Source organism: Bipolaris zeicola (genome assembly GCF_000523435.1).
Source record: "Bipolaris zeicola 26-R-13 unplaced genomic scaffold scaffold_85, whole genome shotgun sequence".
NCBI lineage: Eukaryota > Fungi > Ascomycota > Dothideomycetes > Pleosporales > Pleosporaceae > Bipolaris > Bipolaris zeicola.
The window spans coordinates 92723-105632 of NW_006912134.1; the positions used below are offsets into that span (position 1 = coordinate 92723).

The 12910-nt window shown below is 48.8% G+C and overlaps 4 protein-coding genes across 4 annotated transcripts; 1 reads left to right on the forward strand and 3 right to left on the reverse strand.

The window, feature by feature from the left end:
- Positions 1 to 1008: 1008 nt before the first annotated feature.
- COCCADRAFT_97571 (uncharacterized protein) lies at positions 1009 to 3507 on the reverse strand (the record flags this gene model as incomplete). Its single annotated transcript, XM_007714638.1, has 4 exons — positions 1009 to 1585; positions 1636 to 2284; positions 2400 to 2656; positions 2921 to 3507. The coding sequence occupies 4 exons, from the start codon at positions 3505 to 3507 to the stop codon at positions 1009 to 1011; spliced, it is 2070 nt and encodes a 689-aa protein (XP_007712828.1).
- A 1344-nt stretch (positions 3508 to 4851) lies between these two features.
- On the forward strand, positions 4852 to 6106 carry COCCADRAFT_97564 (uncharacterized protein; the record flags this gene model as incomplete). The annotated part of the gene is made up of 2 exons (XM_007714639.1): positions 4852 to 5337; positions 5387 to 6106. 2 exons carry the CDS (start codon positions 4852 to 4854, stop codon positions 6104 to 6106), a joined length of 1206 nt encoding a protein of 401 aa, XP_007712829.1.
- Positions 6107 to 9685: 3579 nt separating this feature from the next.
- COCCADRAFT_37255 (uncharacterized protein) lies at positions 9686 to 11602 on the reverse strand (the record flags this gene model as incomplete). The annotated part of the gene is made up of 3 exons (XM_007714640.1): positions 9686 to 9718; positions 9826 to 11045; positions 11449 to 11602. 3 exons carry the CDS (start codon positions 11600 to 11602, stop codon positions 9686 to 9688), a joined length of 1407 nt encoding a protein of 468 aa, XP_007712830.1.
- A 144-nt stretch (positions 11603 to 11746) lies between these two features.
- COCCADRAFT_97559 (uncharacterized protein) lies at positions 11747 to 11968 on the reverse strand (the record flags this gene model as incomplete). Its single annotated transcript, XM_007714641.1, has 1 exon — positions 11747 to 11968. One exon carries the CDS (start codon positions 11966 to 11968, stop codon positions 11747 to 11749), a length of 222 nt encoding a protein of 73 aa, XP_007712831.1.
- Between the last annotated feature and the right edge of the window lie 942 nt (positions 11969 to 12910).

Here is a 12910-nt window from a genome sequence, read left to right on the forward strand (position 1 = left end):
TGATTGATTTTTACTTGAGAGAATGGATAGTAGGTAGCGGAAGAGACGGCAAAGGGAGCATGTTTGGCTGTTCCATTTGAAGTCATGGGTGCCAATAGTAAGCAGCGCGGGGCGTAATGTTCACGTGATGGAGGGGGGATTTCCGCTGGCGTCCGGATTATGGGGAGTGATGTGGAAGTACGTATATGGAGTAATTCATGCTATTTTTTTTCGAATTTGAAGTTTCTCCGTTTCTCTCGTGAATGGCTAAACGTCTACAGAACCTTGTATACTACATGGCTACTCGATTTGTGCGAAGTTGTACTAGAAGCTAGCTGTGAGCTAGTAGTCTTGGTGGAAACTGGTTTCCCAAGTACAGAAAAACGAGTTACTCGCAAATAAATTAAACCTATTGTATTTTTTCTGGCACATACGACCATTGGAAACTGAGAGCTAGCCATCCCGTCCGATCTGGCATATATAAGCAGTTTACCGGCGGATTAGTAGTTAGGTGGGTGACCACTAGCGAATCCCCGCTGTCGTATGTTTTTGCATCTTTTGGATTATTTTTGCTGGATCACGTGGCATGGGTTTTGCTGCAGCATGATAGAGGCTGTTGGCAACAAGAAAATGGATGTTCAGGTAATGTAGTGCGGTTAGTAAGAAGCAATGTGTAAGTGTTGAGTATTGATGCTATATAGGTTCAAACTCAAATAAACTATGCTGCTAATCGGTATAACTACTGAAAATATCTCCCAATGCAAATTAAAAAAAAGTATCCCGCATCGCAAACCATGCTATCTCCGCGCATTTCCTTCAAGAGATTCTCTGCGGCGCCTCTGCGCCAACTGCACCATGAAATCGTTTAACTCGACCGCATGTGCCCGTCGCGCTAGTTCGGTCGCCTGATGAAGCTCATCTATATGTGCCTGCAAACGAGCTATATCGTATCCTGGTTGGACATGCCCAACTGCATCCGGAACGACACGATCGCGTAACAAGTTCCGAAGGGCAACGTAAGCTTGAGGTCTAACAATGCTGGTCAGGGGGATGATTCAGATGACAGCGCCGACACTGTGGTAAGAAAGGGTGGTAGAACTGAAATTCATATGGTTGCCGCGGTGGAACAGCACCGTAGAAGTTGATGGGTTGGACAGGAAACATTGGTTGATATGGGATTGGCTGTTCCGGCTGTCGAATAATAGGAGCATGGAAAACGGGTGGGCGGGGGTGTACGTACTGAGGTGCTGGCTGTGGTGGAGGTATCTGTTGGACTGGAACTAGAGGTTGCGGTGCACCTGCTTGACCAGCACGTGGAACACGGTGGAGCTGGTCACCAACCATATGATAAGGAAATGCGTGTGCCTCGGCTCGCACTCGACCTCTGCGTGTCTCCTCTGCTTGCTTGACCTGGTCGGATACCTTGATCATGAGATCTGCATCTGAAAAGCCTGGATTTTCAGCTCGGACTTTGGCCATAGCTTCGTCAGCTGCTCTCTTGACTTCCTGTTCATGACGTTCTTCGGCATTTTCATGCAGAGGACACTTGCCTGCCTGGCCATCACCAAAGTGTCTATAGTCGGTCACGTTTTGAGAGCAAACGTAGCTGAAGCAATGTCAGTACGTTCTTGTTGAGAATCCAGAGCTCCAACTCACCACTGCAGATTCCTACAATGTGTGCACGTCATCTTGTTACACCCTTGTTCCTTGATAAACGGATGCTTGCACCTGTTGCAATGACGGATCAAGGCTGCCGACATGGCTTCTTCAACTATATGTCTTAGCGTAATCTGACCGTCTTTCTTGAACTCGTCGCAAGTGAGTGGGATATGGGATTCCTTTTGGCAGAGGCGGCAGCTTGTCTTTCCACACTTGGTGTTTTGGCAACGAAACTCCTTGTCGACGTCAACGGGCGGACACTCCATTTTGAAATCGCAAAACGGACATTCAGAAAGAAAGTCCAGGCCGGCCGCTTTCAGGTCTTCCATCTGCTGCATGTGCTCTAGTCGTTCAAATGTCTTTTCGCTCAACACATCTTGTAATTGCCTGCGTAAGAAAGTCCCGTCGCAGTCATCGACCCCAAAGCAATTTGGTCTACAACGCGATTGTCCCATTTGCGTTTCGATCTGTCGGCATACGCACCTTTTGCAATAAAAGTGCACCATTTCGCCACTGCAGCCGATCATGCGGTTCAGAGGTACATCGTCGAAACAGCACGCGCACTCGCCCATCAGGTTGTTCATCTGTGCGTCGAGTAGGTTGGCCTCTTCCGCCTGTTCTGCTTCCTGTACTTTGCGGCGTTTTGCTGGCAGTTGTTAGCCAGAGAATATGGTCTTGGACACTACACCAGGAACTAAACATTTGTGATTTTACTCCTAGGCATGATCTACTTGTTGGTTGGTTTTGCAAAAAGCACTCACCAGCTTCAAACTCAATCTTCTTCTTTGCTGCGTGAAGTTCCTTGGGTAGTTGGCTGCCCTTCTCGATCAACATAAATTCGGTGCCGCGCTTGTTACGGGATTTGGTGATTCTAGTAAATGGCCCAGCAATGAGTCCGTAGTCGCGCACTTGTTTCTCGATAACCAAGTAAGCTTTGTAAAGTGTCTTTTTTTCTTGCAAAACGATCGTAATATGTCGTACAGGTACGTTGGGAAATTCATCCTTGAGGAGCTCTATGCTGCAGAGTGTGTTGTCAGTATGACGAAGCAACGAAGTAGCATTGCGCTATCAAAGCACTGCTTCTTCTCTCTTCAGAGTGCCAGTCTTGCGCTGTTCCATGACTAGAGTGCAGTGTCTACAGTGATTATTTCATGATTCCATGTATTGCTACAAAAAGCGCACTTGAAGCCCTGTCTAGAAGCAACGTCGCACTTCTTGAATCGGATTTTACACGTAGGTATGCATACTACTTGCACTAAAGCAGCTGTGAATGGGTACTTACGCGTCGTGCTCATAACCATGAGCCTGTGGGTCACGCTCGCCTTTTTCATAGCCGCTCAGCTCATGATCGGCGTCGTCTTCTCGCTTTCTCTTCTTTTCATTTGCTTCTTTTGGGTATGGTTCGCCTTCTAGAAGCTCGGCGATGAGATGCTCGCATCGGGCCGTTGTTCGTGTGGCGTCTGTTGTCTTCTCCTTGATGAGCTTGAGCACATACTCAACCGAAATGTCCGGCAATACGCCGAGAATCATTTGCAGATAGGCAGTCTCGGTAAGCATACGGCTATGTTCATTCTGGTCAGAAGCTTGGCCATCGGGCTGCGGTACATTGCCCTGTAACCCGACGGGATTTGACGGCGGAACATCAATATCTGGGATGGCAGTCAAGTCGATCATCTCGGGATCAATGACTGGTACGCCTCCACGGGGTTCTGCAATATTTCCGTCAATGCGCGGGTTGTTCTGCGCGGGCCCTGCTGTCGGTCTTGCAATGAGATCCCCCGACTCCTGCTTTGTGTGGTCCTCATCTTCTGTTTCACTATCAGAGAGGACGACGATTTCTCGACTCATGCGAAAACCAGGTGGAGCCATTGAAATCTCAAATCTCAAAGGAGTCTGGTTTTTTTTCGCATATAGGAGAGATTGGGTGAAGTGGTGGTGGATCTAAAGGCTGAACTCGCAATGTGTAGTTACCAGAGCAGTGCTCAGATTGAGCGACAGCGAATCCGTGTATAAGGTCTCAGGAGAGGACCAAGTGATAGACATTAATATGTACTTATCTACGTGGTCTGGTGAAGGGAAATGACCGCGAGGGGCATATGTACGTAGCGTTTACGTGAACAAGACCAGTTCAATTTCACTTGGAGGCAGCCTTGTCGGACGCCTTTGTCAGGCACCTTGGCGACCCTCAGCGTCTTCCACAGCCAGTGTGCAGTGAATGTGAAGAAGAAGAGAAAAAACGACGAGAGCGAGCGCAAGGTTCGGGTTGAGATGCAGTGTGCAGTGGTGCGAATATTCTAGATGTAAGCTGGCCTGGGGTTAGGGGGGCTATCGCGGAAGGGACAGCGGAAGCGGGCAATGGTACCACCGAAAGGTGAGTTGAAGCAAGAGCTACGTGCCACGACAGCACATTTGAATGCACGGCTATTACAGCACAGCCAGCATTCAGCGCGACAGACAAAACATGCCGACTTTGAGCAATGGTACAACGGTGGTGGTCAAGAGACGGCGGTTTTGGTTTGGCGATGGCACAAATGGTTTGAGGCTGGCACAGTAGTAGGCTAGCGAGGCTGAACTGCCGCTAATGACGAGGCATTGTCACAAGCCTGCGCTCGCGTTGTACTGGACCGATGAGAAGCAATGCTCAACCGCCAGTCATGGCCATGATGGCAATGAATAAACAATGAATGCGGACACTAGCCCGTAACTCTCAGTGAGCAGACGACCGGCTCCATGCAAGATGCGATGCTACTCGCCAATCGGACGGCTGCACATGACCCATGGCAAGCAGTGGCATCCGAACTCGCTTTGCCACGGCATACAACGGGCCGCCCAACGTCACGTACCCGTCCGAGTGTCTTTGTGAGAATCCGGGGTTGGCTATAAGTTTGGACGGAGAAGCAAGGCGGAATGGAGCCACGGGGACGCGGGGTGTTCTGGACTAAACAGAGACCCACCGACAACGAGTTCCTTTTCCTGCCTAGCACTCCGTCATTTGATACCGACATAGCCAATCTGTCGCACCCGGGGGCCCACTGCTTACTCGGTACGGTATCGTCCCTGCTTCGAGCGTGCATGGGAACTGGGCCGAGTGCATGCCTTCGACGCCCTACGACAGCTTGACAAGTAGGTAGCGGAAGCTGGACGAGTGAAGGTTATAAAGAACAAGGCCATATCACAACTCGGTCCTTTTTGCAAAACAATATACTAGCAACCATGGCCATCACCGATAACCTCCCTAAAAGCGACTCTCCCTCCCTGGCACTCGTCCACCCTAGTGATGCGGAGAAATTGCTCCAATTCAAGCTCAACGCGGAAGAATGGTGCGGTGCTCTCAAGGTGCCAGCCTATCTCCGCCGTGAAGATGTCCTCGCGGCGACTGAGATGACGCGTGATGGCGGCCTCTCGTACTGGATCCTAGTCGACACTTCATTGCCCAACAATCCGCTCGATCCACAGTCGCGAACCAGGTTACCACTGGCGAGTTGTGAAACATACCGAAAGAAGGCGTGGGTATGGCAAGAGGGCACGCTCAAGGAAGTCATCTGTCACGGTGTCGGAAGCGTGTTCTGCGCCAACCACCTGCGAAAGCGTGGTTATGCACAGAGGATGATGACCGAGCTGGGTGAGATATTGAAAACATATCAGACAGAAGACGGCACAGAGTGCTTGTTCTCGGTACTCTATTCGGATATCGGAAAGGTGAGTGTACTTGTTGCTAGGCAAACTCGTCAGCAGCTAACGACGGTAGAAATTCTACAACACCTTTGGCTGGGAGCCCTTCTCATCATCGCACGTCTCCATTCCCGGTACCGTTAGCCAAGGCACCAGCAGCCTGCCCACAGCGCGACCGCTCTATGCACAAGATCTGCAAGACCTGTGCGAGACTGACGTGGCTCTTGTCCGCCGAGACCTAGAGTCGCGGCCAAAAGGAAGTAATGCAGCTGTCGCTCTGATTCCCAATATCGAGACGATCCGCTGGCACCATGCGCGCGAAGAATTTGTGGGGAATGAGCTTCATAGCAAGAAGCCCCAGATCAAGGGCGCCGTTGTAGGCACGGAAAAGGGCAAGCGCGTATGGTGCTACTGGACGCGCATGTGGTATAATCAGGACCCGGCAGATACAAAGGGCAACACGCTGTACATTCTGCGATTGGTGATTGAAGATGGTGGTTGGGAGGGTTCGTCGAGCCATGGCAATGGTACAGCTCGAGATGATAGCCACGAAGATGCCGTTGCAGCCTTGCTGGCCATGGCGCAGCGAGAAGCAGAGGAGTGGAAGATGGAGAAGGTAGAGATGTGGTCGCCTTCAGCCACGGCGCTTGCAGCTGCGAGGAAGCTGCATCCAAGTGCCAATGTTGTTCACAGGGACGTCGATAGTGTCCCAAGCCTCAGGTGGTTTCCGGAGCACCAAGGCCCGGTAGCGGATAAGATGGACTGGGTAGCCAACGAGAAATACGCGTGGTGCTGAACCATGCACGTCGCAGCATACTAGATTGGATGCGCAAGCACAGCGAGCAGGGCATTGTTGATAGAGCTATACTGTAATATTTCTACGCGTTGTTTTCCACAAGTATTCCATCGCCATGTCATGTGTTCCTTCCTCAATGAACTGGACTAGCCCAGAAGCACCAATGAAAAAACAAAAAGCCTGTCAGATTGCCATCAACGTCCTGCTTTCCAGTGTGACCGAAGTACACAGCCAGTCAGCTGAAGATCATCGCCACGCTTGCCGAAGCAATCGTAAACAAGGCCTCACTCCGGGACATCGAGGCTCTCAGTCATCAACCAGGTTGGAGATTCTGTGGCTACTTAGAGTAACTCAGAGAGAGATGCATACTATTAGAAATGATTCTATGAAGTCTGCGGCGTTGTTAGTGGTTGTAAAATGTAGGGGGGGAGGGGGAAATGCGAACATGGTCTTAATGAAAAAAAGAGCAGGAGGGGGGCGCCGAAAAGTGTTGTATTTAAACCTGCGTTCATGGCTCGTGCGCAGCGGCACTCACGTAATCGGGGCCGTGCACGTGAAATCTCTGTCGCCAGATTCTTCGCCAAATTTTCGCCAGACCCGCAGTTTTGCCGGCTTTCACCGCGGGTCCTCTACCCGTATTGCTGCATATGGTGATGTTCGCCGCGATAATACGCTCGAGCCTATCCTGTGCTCCGATATATTGTAGATTGTTCATATTCATTGTATGTTGGTACGAGAGTTGAGTCCGTAAACCTTGGGTATATGCGCGCACTGCAACTCGTCTTTCATTAAGCGTGAAGTTTTCTCGTCAGCTCAACTAGCCCTATGACAACTTTCTAAATAGCATAGCACCAGGCAACTCTGTGCATAGCGTACCTTACTGATTCATTCCGCCGACAATGTGTATTGTAGGCCGAGCACAGTGGATATTCTTATTGGTTTGGCCCACTAATTACGTTGTTTGCAATTTGCAGATTTTTCCTCGAGTTGAGCACGGAGCAAAGAATATGCCAGTGTTGGAAAGCACGTAGGCCGTGTGCATATTTGTTTGCACACGATACATGGTTACCAAGGTCAGTAACCATGGTTGGCAAGGTCTCAGCGTAAGGACTGTGACCCAGTTTCTCACTGCTCTGCGTGCAGGTCCTCAAGGTGGTTTACCCCAATACCACTACTTCCAAGCAATATGAGGCTATCCAAACGTTTCAATGGTATTCGCTCTTGCAAACGAAGTATAAGTCAGAAGGCAATAAGCCACGGGGGACGTTTGGATCGCGTGGTTGGAATTTTGCTGTTGTCTAGTATGGTATTGCGTGACGCGGAGTACTATGCACAAACTGCTACGTGACCCTTCAGGATATCATGGCTTTCAAATTCGCGCTCAAAAGCTGAGTTTGATAAGCAAGCGTTTAGGAAAAGATACGCAACTAATTAGATCATCTACTCGAGATATGGCAGGTGGTATGGACACAGGTCTCATTGTTCGAGCGGGCTCATGTGATGTTCTCGACATGCCAAACATAGCTCATCACTGCCGCATGGACGGAGAGCGATATCTTTACACCCCTCTTCGTGCGCTGTTAATAGCTAGTAAAGACTTGAGACTGTAGTAGTGTGTTCAACGTATCCTCTCATGCTGCTAGGTTTATAAGGGTGTGGGCATAAGATCAGTATTTCGTAATTAAACATCAGAGTGAAGTGATAAGAGTGATGGTACATGGTGCATATGTTTGGTGGGTGCGAATATTGCTGCGCTCGTCCCAATGGGCCCTAAGAGGTATTTTATATATAACAAACCTCATTAATGGAGCGATCAATTAATTAATAGAGTAGTGGCGGAGAAGTTGGTGAGAATTGAAACAACATTAGGATGTTCACTGTTCGAGATGGTGTGAGAGTTGATACCGCAGCTAGCAGTCATAGGAATGGATGTGTGGAGTTACTATAGTAGCTAGAGCAATAACTACGTGCAGTAGGAAGTAGAAAGAGTAACATGTATTCTATACTACGTTCCTCTCTCGGGTGGTTTACAGATTAGTTCTAGACACTCGCCGTTCTAAGAGATATTTAAAACAAACACTAGTTTTTTTGCGTAGTATCTCTATATGAGTATCCGTATACGGATCACAATGTATGTCGTTCCTAAGCCGTAAGTGACAAAGTTTACTCGTGCATGGTTGATCGTTGTGGTGTTGTTCGAGCGATATACTCTTTGTTTTAGGGAGCACTAAAAGTATGGATAGAATTCTCATACTTCGCCACCTTCGTAGAGCTTCTATCAGCTCACTTAATACCAACTTCTGTTGGGTAGTCTGCAAGTTGCTGCTCTCATCAACATTTACCCTGGTGATCGTTTCATTGAGACTAGAAAAAAAAGAATACAGGTTGTTTTCCACTAGCGCTACACACGTGCATAGGTATACCGTATATTCGTGGGGCACGAGGAGCTAGTTTCCAATGCCATGTTAACTTGGATGAGGTCGGAGGTCGGAGGTCTAAAGATCTGTATAGCCTCATCACCGAAGTCAAAGGTTCACGAAGGCAACAGCTTACGAGCCGTGAAGCAAGTATTAGGGAGCACGCTAATTCACAAGTCATGGGACTACCGACAGGAGTACTTCCTCAGTCTTCGGATATAGATCAGCCTTCTCTCAGCCAGCCGAAAGCTATCGGTTAGCTATCGCCGTTGCTTTGTTGTCATACGTCGCATAGTGCACACTCTCCGATGCCAGGTCCTCTATAAGGTCACTCAACAAGCATTCCCTCCATACGCGGGCATCCCCTTTCTCTCCCTCGAAACACCAGCAAGCCGGAAATTTCGATGGAAAGCACTGCTACGGTATCTAAGTCGATGGTAGCGGAGTGTGGCATTTAAGCCACTTCTCCAAGAGCGGTTGTCAGAGACATCCGATCTTTACTTTCGAGGGCGGGTTTTACGCCGACCCTCACCAAAGGCGTCTACTGAACGGCCTGCACTTTGCGAGCGGTATACAAGATCCCGTCTCGAGTTCAGCTATCGCGGAGCAAGGACCGCAAGATCTACTGGTTAGTAAGTGACTTCGGGAAAGTGGTTAACAGGCGTCGCCAGCTTTCGCAGAAATCTAATGGTAATGTGAGTTACCAGGTTTGTCAGCATCAGAGCCGGCTATACGCCTGCGCACTACCGACAGAAGAAGGTATGTGTATCGTGGGATGATACTCAACTCACCACGTATCTCAACACCGTTCCAGGACATTTGCGTGGGATTCGGGTGAGCTCATTGCTGAGGAGTGGGGGATGCGACTTCCGGTTTTCCTGAAAGTTTCTTCCTATTATCAAAGTAGAATTTCCAGCCCATTTGAAAGCGTGAGCAATCATCACACACCCAATAGTACTTACCAAGGTGAATCTCGTCGTGCTGAAAGACCTTTGCCACCCACCTTCCAGTTGATGGACATTGGTTTACCCGACTTCCACCATATTTATAGTTTTTTAGGTAAAAATCAATCATCTCCCCATAAGGTATCAGCTTGTGTTTACACTTCCAGGCCTGGCAAACCTTTGGGACTGGCGTCGTTCTCCGGAAAGCAAGCCTTTTCTCAGCAGACGGGTTGCGATTGGCCCCATACTTTCTGCGGTAGATGACGCAGTTATAGCACTCCACGTTTTCTCCGGGACGTTCGGGATCGCGGGATATAAAAGCTTCGGGTTCCCAATCCGGATGGGTTCTTGGTACTACCTTCCTCTCGCAATTGAAACAAGCGGAGTTGATGTTCAATCCTCCGCGATATCCTTGGCAGAGGGACCATGTTGAGTTGAGTCCGACTGAAAGAGGGGCTGGTAGGCCTGCAGCGCGTCTACATGCTCCGACAAGCTCATAGAGTTCGTCGTTGATGAAGGCTTCCCTGATATCACCTGTGGTAGGACGCCAACCAGGATCCGTAACAGTACCGAGGTAGACCATGAAAAAAGTCTCAGCAAAGCATACTAACCACGGGTATCGCGTATCGTCATATTGTGCAAGGCCGCGAAGGCACACAGTCAAATTGGGCTTTAGGATAGCCTTGGAGTGTCTGCCATACTCGTGCTTTACTCGCCGTTGCAGATATTGGTACCATCGTTGAGCGATCCCAAATTTTCCTGTAGCGGAACCTACGTAGAGCTGTCGGATTTGCTCGAGTTCTTCCTTGATATGTAAGATGTCGACATAAACACCTTTTTCAAGGTTCTTCGTGACCGACCATCGTGGGAGGTTTACCAGATCGTCGAGCGTGAAGTCCAGATTCCCAAGAGTGAAACGAACCGAGTTGTCAATTCCGCTTAGGAGATTCTCCAGTAAAAAATCTTCGGATGCTCGGCACATCAGTGTGAGTAACCCAGACACCATGGGCTTCCAGGTTGTTTTCTTGGCTTCTCTAGGAAGATTTCGATATGTAGAAGCCGAGGACTTCAAAAAGCTGACGATTTTACGAGCAGTCTCTACGAAACGGTCGTGTCGTTCTCCCTCTTGGATATGCGAAGTTGTGTCGACTTCAAGCTCTCCCAGCCGCGGATCCGAATCCATCCTGTATTTCGGAGGCATGTTCTCGACAGTCGCCTTCTTTTCTTCTTCGCCGAGGATTTGATCCTCATCCTTGAGGTGGACTCCCGTCTCTTCGAAAATCTCACTCTCATGGCCAGGGAGGGCGTTCATGGCCTGGAGTTTTGCAGCGTTTTTTCTTGCATTGCCCTTTCTCTTGAAGCCGAGAAGCCTTGGATAATACCTCTTCTTTTTGGCTGAATTATCGACCGAAGATTGTTGCATCTCGGTCTCTTCTGTGTCTTGAGAAGTGTTGGTCTCCTCGAACGTCGATTGTATGGCATTGATGGCGTCGTCATTATCGTCGTCGTCCACCATCCAGTCGTCGTCATCTGTGAAGGCTCTTGGATTAGCATAAGAATTCTCTTCTGTCTCTTCTTCTGCCTCCTCCGGTATTGCGAGCCGCATCAGCGATTCAGCTTCCGCTAACTTCACGCGCTTGGAGTGCTCCTTTTCAGCTCGGAGCTCCTCCTTCCTTGCTTGTTCAGCATCTGAATCTGCTTTACGCTTAGCAGTCCTAGGCCGCACTTCAGCTTCAGCGGCCTTTTGGTCTGCTTTGAAACGCAGTAGCCAGTCAGGAGTCATGTCATCTGCTGGTGGCGCCTTTCCCTGTTCTTGTAGGATCCGAGTCGCCTCTATCGTCTCCCAGGTGTGCAACCAGGTGTCAGTAATGCCGCCCTCGGGTAGCGGTTCACATCTGTCAATCAGAATCTGCTTGAATTCCACCTTTCGTGCTTCATTGGCTTTCCACCTTTGAAGCCAGGCTTCATCTATCACGCCGACTGTTCAAGAGCAACACATTAGCAATATTCTGAAACATGATTTGTGCTGATATGATACTTCCTGGCAAAGTCTCGCCCCGATCAAGGATGATATGTGAGACCTCCGCCCTCTCTCTCTCAAACGTCTTCTGTGCTTTCGACTTTTTGCGAGCCATATTTGAAAATGGCAAGAAAAAGGAAAACAAGGAAATCGTAATGTACAACAAGGTAATTTCGAAAACGAAACAGCGATTGGGTGTGTGCGAAATGCACGGGAAGCAGAGAATAAGCTTCAAATACAGAGATATATTGACTCTTGGCTAAATCGCCTCGTGTGAGACATCGTCAGTCACGACGCGTATCCACGACACGAAAAAAACACGAAAAAAAACACGAAAAGCCACGAGGGAGAACGCGACTTCTACGCGTCCTTGCAGCGTTGAACTGTAGGCAGGATAACGCGGTTTTGACGCGCCATATAGCTGGGCCTGGATGATAACATGGTATGGTATGATCGTACGCAAAAGTTGCCTCCACCCCATACGGTGAGAACTGTGACCTTTGGCAAAGGCAAAACCTGTGTAGTTTACCATATCATTGAAGGCATATGAAGCTTAAACATAGAGCATAGTCACTACACGGTGTCAGTCACCACACTGTATCAGTCACCTCCTATTCCGGGTTTGAGTTTTAGATTCAGTTTTCCACCTGCACTAGATTTTCAAGTGTTTAATTGCAATGATATCCTGAATTTCTCTAATTAGTATCAATCAAAATCAGCAGTTTAAAGCCATCATTCCTGTCTCGCCAAGGAGAAGAGAAGGAATTGAGCCCACTGTTCTGCAAGTCTACGAATTGACATAGTGCTAGGTTATTTTGAATATATAAGTTGGATATGACAAAAGCCAATTGGTTCTACAGAACTACGTGCAAAATATTAGTCTGGATAGTTTTCTAACTTCTATAGCCAATGGCGGAATTCTCAGGACTGACTCTCCGACCCATCCTTACGTGTAGCGTGGCTGCCAAGAGAAGAGAGGTACAATCTATAACTCCTCACCTCATACTCACCTTGCACGAACCTCTTGCAGCTCTATCATTATCGCTGCAACCCGGAAGTTTCTATAGTCTATCTTCACGTGGGATCTGTCCCCGTGCTCTTGGCGGCGGAGGGGTATAAGTAGCCCGCTGCCCCCCCCCCAATTTTTTACTTCCCCAGGCCCCGCTCAGTCTACTCCCGGTAAGTTTACCCTTACATGTGTTGATCTGATCTTTCTTATGCACTATTCTTTCCTTAGACATCCTTTCGTACACCCCTTACTGTTACACTTACACTCACACCTACACTTACACTCACACCTACACTTACACTCACACCTACACTTACACTCACACCTACACTTACACTCACACTTACACATATTTCTCTTGAGGATAGTGAATCGCTAACACACTATAGATCAAAATACTACAAAATGAGCTAC